Consider the following 10,793-nt stretch of genomic DNA (forward strand, 5'->3'; position numbering starts at 1 on the left):
AAAGACAGTCCAATATCTGGATGTTATAAGGTTTTCATGTGTAAGTAAAACAATCAGTGGTCTTTGTTACAGTTACTATAACAAATGAGATAAGCCATTATTTTAAAATAAAAAGATGTAATATTTGTTTCTGTACAGTGGTTGAGTATTTAACAATGTACCACTGCACTAAAATAAATATATACACCATCTGTCAATGTTATAGTACATCTAGTTCGAAACTCATTTGGCAAACCTTAGCATGCTATATACACACCAAGATGACACAGGCTGACAGTTTGTGATTTACAGAAATCATCAGTCTTTTCCAATGCCCTTCACTTTTTTTAAGGATTTAAAAACATTTTTAAGAACCCCCCCCCCCCACACACACACACATTATGAGTAAATGATGAACCTGAGTGTGAGGTTATTTATAACATTTTTTATAGTCATGCTTACATCACATAGCATATTTAAGCTGTTGCACGAAAGATCAGTGCAGTTATACAAACAAACGCACACACACAAGCAGAAAAATAAACACATAATACTTAACCCTATGTTAACCTATTTTATACAGAAAAAAGAGAAACAAGACTAGAATTTTAAATAATTTATTAGAGTTTAGCCTGAATGCTAAAAAAGTTGTGTATATTGGGTAATATACAATTTGTTCAGCTACAGTGATCAGATATTCAATCAATGTAAGTATTTAGCATTACTTCTTCAAAAACTTGATGAACACTGAGCAGTTGTTGGTCTAGTCATCATAGTTTTCACTAAATAATGGATATAGTTCAGACAAAAACAATGACTGCTCTACTGGGAAATGTGTGCACTCTGTTAAGGGAATTATTTCAAGTGTCAGTAGTGTGAAACAGTTATTCTGAAAAACACTTTTGATACGCCATGTCTTTGTTTCTTCAATTTTGTGCAGCCATAGACTTAATACAGTGATGGCAATCCTTCTGGGCTCAGCGTGGCAAAAATTTGGAAAAGGCCTATTTTGACTCTGCTGATGTGTCACCCCCCCCCCCCCGAACAAAAGAGACACAATTCTTTACGTATTCATGTATTTAAAAATATATAGTCCAATCATGTGTGTTGCTGTGTATTAAAAAGTAAAAGAAAAAACAGTGACTTACAATAGAGAAAACGATATGCGCACTGATAATTGGGATTAAAACAGTGCACCAAAAATGATCCTACTTTTAATAGTAATTTTGAACTGAACTGAAAAAACATGGAACACATTGCATTTGATTTGATTAACATCAATTAATGACTTTTTTGTTACTGAGTTTTAATAGCTAAGTACAGGGTCACATATTTCTTGTATTTTTGTGCATTTAGTTTCTTTGGTAACTTGGGTGTTGGTGAACACTGGTGTGTCACTCAAAATGTCATGGCATTTCACCTTTGACACGTGTGCCATAGCTTCGCCATCACTGACAATATATATTAGTTAAAATAGTGGTAAGGGTGTGGCAATCTTCTAAGAACACAAGAACAGTTTGTTTCTGGACAATTTATAATGTTTTTCAGTGTAACTGTTTCTAAGTGTTGCCATTCAGAGAAACCGGATTTGAGCAGTCAGCATTAATCCACAGTCTCCATTGTAATGCCTAAGATACTGTGAAATGCTCCACTGTCTCCATTGTAATGCCTAAGATAGTTTGAAATGCTGATGTCTACACAGACTGGAGATTTAAATAATTCTGTATTTTTATCCAGAGAAGCAAATGGGTTTATAGGTTGAACTGTTGAGTATGTAGCATGTTGACTTAATTTTGTTCAGCTTCTACCTTCTTGCCATCAATAGCAAGCAAATTTTGTAAAAAGAAAAAAAAGTTTGCATTATAGCTATATTTGTATGTTGCCTTCATTCCATGCATTTAATGCACCCTTGTCATTAGTATCAAGCAAATTTTGTATACAAAACTATGTTTGCTTACACAGCTGTATTTTGTTCACCACTTTTTTTCACAGGAAATACTTTTAATGAATGCAATTATACAACCACATAAATGCTCATAAAATAAATATAAATACAAGCAGAAAAGGGGAAATGCTATCATGTTCAAACAAAATGAAAGTTAACCCCTCTTCTTGAAAAGAATCTTTCAATGACTCGATAAGCTGTTTCTTGTTGCAGAATGTGCTTTATGGTTACATTGTATTTAAAGGCGTGGACTTTAGGAACATTCTGCTTTTCAACGAAATGTATAGGATGCCTTATTTCAAGCTAAAGCTTATCTTATTATAAAGCAAGAGAACAACTGTAAATTTAATTAAACCCCATAAAGTATAATATATTTTATTTATGCCATGTTGATTAGTTTAGTTTCACTGGGCTTGTGGCCTGGTTTCAGGAGCACTCCATTTTGGTATGTATATTGATCTATGGCATGTATGTTCCATTTCTCTCGTCATATCCTTTGCTCTGTGATCCCAGGACATTAACTGTGATCAGATCATATATGGACATCCACAGACATCCTGAGAAATTATTTATAATTTATACAAATTCCTTATGGGCTCTGATAAAGTAAGAATACCACACCAGTTTATTAAAATGAAAAATGGTGAATCTGTCCAAGATCATGCATGTTACTAAACTTCACAAATAATAACGTCTGTAATGTTCAGACTAAATATTTTAGTATGAATACTTTAAATTCTTGATGGCTCATTATTTCTTATTGAAAAATGAATACAAATAAATTATTTACAGCCTCTTCATAGAAAATAAACTATGCATGTAACACATTTAAATTCATTCTTCAAACAACATGGTAACAGAAAAGAGATTTTTAACATCAGTCTACCTCAGTCAGTAATATACAACCGTTTGACAGCAGAGATTAAATGACTGTTAGATTGTGTAGTCTTGTTTTTTTTCTAATGCCTTTCTGCTACCTACAGCCGCATGTTCTACCACCATGTCTTCGTATTGTTTGTAAACCACATTATTTGCAGAATCTATGTACAGAATGCTAATGGGACTCAGTCTGGTTGGAACACAACATGTGGGAGGAGTTGATTCAGGATCCATAGAGTTCATTAATGTCTGAATAACTGCATGGTTTGTTGGATCAAGATGTGATCTCAAAGGAAATTCGCACAGCCCCTCACAATGGTAAGCTTCATATTCCAAAGGGGCAATAATCCAGTCATCCCAACCCATATCCTTAAAATTGACATGAAGAGGTTTTTTGCTGCACCTTGCTTTGGAATTTTTGACTGGCCTCTTTCCTTGTCTTGAGGAAAGAGGGGCTCTCCTTTTCCTCCTTTGATTGAACAAATATTCATAGACAGTTTTGTCATCTTGACCAGATCTGGCTTTGATTTCATTGAAAAACAAGTCACGTTTTTTGGTTCTACCGAAAACCAAAAAGAGTGCTTTTTCTTTGATTTGTCTCCCAGCACGATTAAATCCCACACTCCTCAAGTCTACTGGCTTTCCTCTCTCAACTGCTTCAAGCTCAAAGCACAGATGAGGTGAATTCTTAAAATTCTTAAAATGCTTCCAAATATCAAACACCTCCCATTTTGGCATGTCTAAAATGTCGATCACATGAGTGTCGAGGAGCACAGATGCCTGCTTAGCAGTTTGACAAGTCATCAGTTTTAATGTGTAGATGGTCCCAGATGAATGAGTCCTTCTGGAATCAAAAGGTCTTTTTCTAAATATTCTAAGCTCTGCTCCAAGCAAGCCATCTTTTTCTAAGGCAGCAATGTCAAAAATATATTTCTGTTTTCTTACTGTTGAAGTGTGCTCATCTACAAAGAAAAATAGATATGGAGAGGAATTAGTACATTCATAATAAAAATCAAAAAGGCATTCCTAGCCATTTCCATACATTTAAGGTAGGAAGAAATGAGCAACATGAGGACACATTTCTAACCCTGGAATGTCTTGAGACCACTTTTAACTGTGTAGAAAACAATTAAAAGAAAGCATTTCTTAATAATAATGTTTGTAATACCAAAATATGAAACCATCAAATGATACTATATTTGACAACATGAAGATATACAGTGCCATATTACAGGAAGTTTATTCATGTAAGCTGAATTTTAGCATGGTTTGTATTGTATCATCATTCACTTCTATATATTGCAGCTTAGTGCATGTGTTTTCAGAACGAATAACCAAAAATGTATAATTTGTTAACCATGGTGTTAAAAGGTCTGTGTAGCATACATATTCAGTTCATAATCAGGGACACTTGCTAGCAGTTAATAAACTGTAATTCCTTTTTTATGAGCAGAAATATTTATTAAAAGTAAATCCTAGTCATTACCATGAATTTGCTGTATTTATTAATATATCTATATCAAAACAAACTTAAACCAGATTATACATAAATAAAACTGAATAAAGTGAGCTGGCAGTTTTGCAAGTTGCAAAGTTAAGAAGAAATACCAGTTAGGTACTGACCTAAAATGCCAGATTTCACAAAATCTCACTTTCACCCAAGTACTTACTCCAAATTCTGGAATTTTGTTACATTCTCCAGGAAAAACAGAATGCATTTAATTAAATAGCTTGATAAAATGTACAAGAAAGACCCAGCCAAGCTAAAGTCTTCAGTCTTTAACACCTTAAACCTGTAGTGGAGTCGCATGGGACATATGCAATAGACCCCTGAAGGACATACTAGTGTTTCAATTACATGACTTCTGAATGCTCATGACTTTTATCTTTTTACTTTCATAGGCATTCATTTGCATTCAGAAGTCATGTAGTTAAAACACTTGTAAGTCTTTATGGGCTCATTTACATATTTCCTACTCCACTAAACGATGTTTACGGTATTACACACTGAAGATCCTAACTTGGCTGTGCATTTCTTATACATTTTACTAAATGGTTTGTCTGTATGAACTTTTCATCCTTTAGCTTGGATAATTATACATGTGCATTCAAATTTGAACAAAGCTGGACCATAGTATATATTTGGGTCAATGTAGGGCCTTGGATAGTTAAGAGTAATGGAATCACATATTTGTGGATAGGAGAAGGTCATGAAAGAAAACAAAGCAAGTACATGAACTTTTCCCATGTTCTAGAAGCAAAGGATACAATGATGAATCTAGAAATGCACAAAAGTAAGAGGTGCATGTGCCCTGATAAAGCAGTTACTTGTGTGTTAGAGAAACCTTACTCTCTAGGCCGCAGAGTTGACCAGTAAGTTAAGGGGCTGTATATCACTGTACTAACCTCCATGGCTCCATCAGAGATATTAATAAATGTGATTATAGGATGGAGTTATCTACCCCACCCACACACGATGTATACATATTGACAATTGAAATTATGTATTGTTTTTACCCTTTAAAATGCTTCTTATATAGTTTTCTCCAACCTTATACAAATCAGACATCTAATATTAAAATCTGCTTTGTGCATATCATTTGGTTAACAATATAAATGAGCATAGCTTTCTGCACTATGCATCTTTTTCACAAAGGAAAAAAGTTATGGGCATTCAGAACTGCCATATAGCTGAAACACCTGATGTCCTTAATGGATCATTTGCATATATCCTAGGATACCTTTAAGGAATCACACAGTGGAAAATCTAGCTTGGCTAGATTTTTATTTTAGTTTTTACTGATTGGTTTGTCTGTGTGACCTTGTTGCTCATTGTTTTAGTTTGTTAGTTGGGAGACTTTGCAGACACCCTTATGGTTATGGACATCAGCTTGGTACAACAACCCTGTGTTTCCAAAGGTTAGACAAACAGTCCACTTATGTTGTGCTGATGAAGCCATAAGAAGTCTGAAACATGCTTGTCCACGGCTAGTGGTGTTTGGCTTTATTGGACTGAATTTATCCATAACAAATAGAAAAAGAAAAAAGATACAGGCATTCAAAACTGCCATAAAGCTGAACTACCCGATGTCCTTAAGGGGTCATTAATATAAGAGGTTTTAAGGAACCACACAGTGGAAAATCTAGCTTGGCTAAATTTTTCTTTCAGTTTTTACAATTTATTAAGTCTGTCAACTTGTCAGGATATCCCATGGCACTTATCTAAAATTCAGATGACAGCACAGTATGTATACTATTCTGCCACAAAACTCCCAAATAGCTCAAATACTCAAAAACTCAAATAGCTGCATCTTCCTCCTTTCCCAGTCCCCACTGATGCAAGGGGTTTCTTTAAGGTTAAAAATCAGTGTGCATTTTCTGTAAGGTTAAGATTCAGTTCTAATACTGTGCCATGGCTTTTCATGGGGGTGGGATGTCACACAGATAAAACCCTTGTTATAATGAACAAAAGCTTTGGGGTAGCTGAAATTTGAGAAAAACCCACATTTTTCAAGGGCAAATACCAGCTTACTGCCAGCCTCACTGTTATGCTCATAGTCTTAAAATAGTACTTTTTGTTTTGGGGGGGTAATGCATTTATAAAGTCTGTTAGAGTGTCTCCATTACTGTTGATATTATTACTTTTTGTTTGTTTTTACTTTTAAAATATTTTAAATAATTTAGGCTGCATCTTAAAGGAACTTGTTGACTAACTTAACTAACAAAGTTCGTTGTCCTTGTTGTGTATTTGGTGTTTTCACTCTGTGGTGTCAGCTGGTCGCTGTAATCACAATGGACATTGGAAAGGAAACCTATGAAAATAATAAACAGCATGACATGTTCGGAAGCCATCAAAATCAGTGTTTGCAGAATGCATGTAAAAGTATGGATCGTTACATAGTAGCAAAACAGGCCTTAGTTTACCCGTTGCTTGCAGCAGTTGGTTCTCTACTAATCGAATATTTTTAGTTAAATTACTGTCCCAAATCATCGTTTATTCCCTGATACTGCATTTTGTGTTTGTTTTGAGAACAGGTTTGGCATTTTGAAGTGCATTTACTACTATACAGCGTCTGCTAAAACTGATATATTTATAAAAGTATGTATGTATGTTTTCAAAACAATCTTTTCTGTCGGATATTACTTAGAGACGATTAATCTTCACCGAGCATTGCTATAAATCAAATAAGACTACTGAGTATATGTACAATTCTTTATAATGTTCAGCTGATATGTCATATTTAATTATCTATATGAAATCTTACCAGGATAACGAATTTTACTTGATCGTGACTTTTTACCTATGCTTAACTATCTCAGCAGACAGAACTCTCCTAAATCAAAATGCCAGCTTTAATTCTGCAGCCTTTGATGAACAGGTGAACAGTGATATTCTGAATACAAATTGCGCACAAGCACAGTGCTCACACACACACACACACACACACACACACAAATACATTTCTGAGTAATTAACAGTCAGCAATAGACTGGTGTTCAAGTTCAGAACTGGTTCTTCACTTTCTGCTCCATTCATTACCGGGACCAGCATCCACTCCCTTGCAATCTTGAACAGGAAAATTCGAGTACGAGAAGGTACTCACAAAAGTACATATCCTGGGCATTTTTAATTATGTATTATCCAGTATGGTATTAATAAAGACGGTATCAGAAGCAGCAAACAAAATAAAATATAAACCACGTATTTGTCTTCGAGCATTTATTCGGTAAGGGACAGTAATTGTGTTATTTATGGATTTGGCACTGTCAAGAATTGTTCCCTGTCTAAATCATTTGAAACCAAGGTCGTGGTATCAGGACAAAACTGTCCAGAGAATTCGTGCATTTTTCCATGATTAAATAACCAAAGATTACTTGTAGTTAGTGTGTAGCATTTTTTTAACTCGACGCTTTAACATTTCATACCGCCCCTTCCCCTCCTAATATTATGCTTCCCCTCCATAGTTTTCAAACTCTTAGCACAAAAAATCTGGACAAAGACAAAAATAATGGGGAGACAAAGCCCCCAAAATAGGAGCACATTTTAAATATTGCTCTTAGAAACTTAGAAAGTTGCTAGAATAAAACGTCTTGTGTTTCCATACATTTTTCTGAAGGATATGAAGTCTGAAACTCAACTGTTGTCATTACTTAATGAATCCAGCCCTAACTAATTTGCCCCAAAAATCCAGAAACCATATTTTTTTGAACAACAGACCCAAAATATGAGACAAAAATCTGTACAGTCTGCGAAAATCTGGACAGTTGACAGGTACGGTCCCCTGTTCATTTTCAAAATGTTGCTGACCCAGAGGATTCCCATTTTGGAGTATGTTACACCCAAATGTGTAGCGTAAAAATACTTCTAGATGTCCTGGGCAATTCGAGACTTGCTGCTTATGATCAGGAGTATGCCTAGCTACACCTGTTCTTGTAGACAGGTTGCAATCACTGCAAAGAGTTCATTTACTTTATTTTACTACTAGTACACAGGAGTAATAAGAGCGATTTATACTATTTTAAAACAAAAGCAGTCAACTGTAGAGAGTTGAACAGAATTTTCTGCTAGCTGCAGTGTCCATGATTGTTTTTTACATTCAATGTTCCTATTTAACACGTAATTGCTAATATGAGATTTATTAACTTTTACTATAGCGCTCAACCTTCCATCTGCAGAATGTAGAGCACTACCTCTCACAATTAAGGTTAACATGCCCCTCTTTACGCAAGCAGTCCCTATTTGGGCACTTATGTCATGTGGAGTAAAAACGTGAACAATATTAATTGCCCTGAGATCCATGTAGTAATTGCGTATGACAATTATTTTGTGTTTGTAACACCTTGATGTAATGTGAAATAAGAGAAATAAGTCATATGCTGTAAAGATGAGTTTTTATTTTGACAACTATGTAAAGCTCAAGCCATTGTACCGGTCGTGAGTATAGTTTGTCCAGTAAAATTGTTTCCATTAAACGTCCCCTTTCCGACATCTGACCCTACTTAATAACGTGAAATAAATGGGCAAAATGTAAGGCATTTACTAACAGCTTTCTAACACCTTCAACTAGAAAGCTCTTGGAAATGTTAATAATGTTTTACTTCATACTAATAAAATATTATTTTCATGAATTAATATGTTTCAGTATTAGTTACTATGCATATTAGGTAAAAAAAATCTTAACTCCGAATGTGTGATTTCACCCTTTCAATTGGGAACTGCAAGGAATGTGGACCCAAAATGAGGAACATTTCCCCTAATTAGGTACACTTGACAGGTATGATCGGTCAAAGTTTATCGTCGGCACACACACCCATCTTGTGTTAATTGTTCGGTTTCTTCTAGTCTAATTGAGGTTCTACAGCTTGCAAGAAGCCACCGTTTACGGATTTACCTTAATTGTATATTAAAACCATTAATTAATTAGTTTGTTAGTTTTTGTTTTTCCAAACCGGGAGGAATACAACTGAAGTAACTAGTCTTAAAATTTATGTATGCATGCATATAGGTGTGCATTTACCTATGGAGATGAATATATAATTGATTTCTGGTAGCCAGGCAAGAGACTGAGGAAATTGTACCCCCATTTGAACTTGGAAAAGCAGATATGGAGAGCACTTAGCAAGACTAAAGGTTTCATCTAGCGCCCCCAACATGATTAACAGAGTTTAACAGCCCCCTGGAGAAATGTACAGCCTAGGAATCCCAAACGAATTGAATGAAATAACAAGGGAAGCACTGGAACTAGTGTAATTAGGGAACCCTCATTTTAGACTTTCACCAAAAAATGCCTGCTTTAAGTATATAAGTTGCAGTCTGAGTTATTTTGGTAGTGCCTTCTGTACATGGTTATTTTCCACATAATAGGTTCTCGCTGTAACTGGACAATGAATGGATGGATGGATGGATTGGTGAATGAATGAATGAACGAATGGAACGAATGCACCCAGAGGAAGATAAACAGGTCGCAGAAGTGCTAATCTTTGGAGTTCATCAAACAACAGTAAGTGTTACACAATAGAAGGAAACCTCTCATTTTCCCCTGATGTTATCTCTTATTTTTTGCCCCGTGCTTGGAAAGTTGTGATTTTGCTGGAAAATCTTTGATGGCTAAATTCAGTCAATTATATCAGACATTAGAATTGAATTATTCTTTTCTTCACAAAATGCATGTTGATGCAAAACCTGTTGATCTAGCTGGAAAATCTTTGATGGCTAAATTCAGTCAATTATATCAGACATTAGAATTGAATTATTCTTTTCTTCACAAAATGCATGTTGATGCAAAACCTGTTGATCTAATAAGGTTTTAAATGAATGAGATTGATATTAAAAATATCCCTGACTGGGACCTTTGCCCCCCCCCCCCCTATTGTGTTGAGCTTTGTCCATGTTTATTGTTCAAAGCTGACGGCTTTTGTAAAAGGTGTTGAGTGCGGAAATTGCTGCAGTGCTCTATACAATATTTTGTTGATTTGACACACTTACAAGGGTGAAACGCACTCCTGCGGGGTTCCTTCAACAAGGTCCTCTAAGCCACTACAGTATCCTCAGTGCCTGAAAGGTTAAAAAGCTACTACTTGCAACGTGCGATAAAAATGCCTTACCTGCGCTATCTGTTGACTGTTCAGTGTGAAGCCCTGTAACAGCTCTTACAGTCATTTAATTTTCAATCAGCCATCCTTAGTAGCTGTACAGTGCGCGTATTCTTAAAGTGCCGGCCGGAACAATTTGAATCTTCAGACATGCATTTCCTAATCACAAGTATTACAGTGCGACTCTGAACTAACATAATATAGTATAAATAGTGTGTTCAGACCTGCAGTCCAAGGTTCCGCAAAAAAATGTATAAAGAGTTTTGAAGCAGAGCTGACAACATTCCAAGAAAATAAATCCATGTAGCATTTCAACAGGTATGTCTGTGTCCTCAGCATTATAAATTACAAATAGTCAGCCCGGTGAGTGATTTCTGAGTAATATCTGCCATTAGGA

General features: G+C 35.4%; 1 protein-coding gene across 1 annotated transcript in view; it reads right to left on the minus strand.

The window, feature by feature from the left end:
• Positions 1-2,897: 2,897 nt before the first annotated feature.
• The window catches only part of GDF5 (growth differentiation factor 5), a 9,460-nt gene continuing 1,564 nt past the window's right edge, over positions 2,898-10,793 (minus strand). Inside the window, 2 exon segments of the mRNA XM_044090092.1 lie at positions 2,898-2,914; positions 2,917-3,765. Coding sequence (XP_043946027.1) covers positions 2,898-2,914; positions 2,917-3,765 — 866 coding nt within the window.

The sequence above is a fragment of the Protopterus annectens genome, chromosome 12.part0 (genome assembly GCF_019279795.1).
Source record: "Protopterus annectens isolate FY-2018-M chromosome 12.part0, PAN1.0, whole genome shotgun sequence".
NCBI classification, from domain to species: Eukaryota; Metazoa; Chordata; order Ceratodontiformes; family Protopteridae; genus Protopterus; species Protopterus annectens.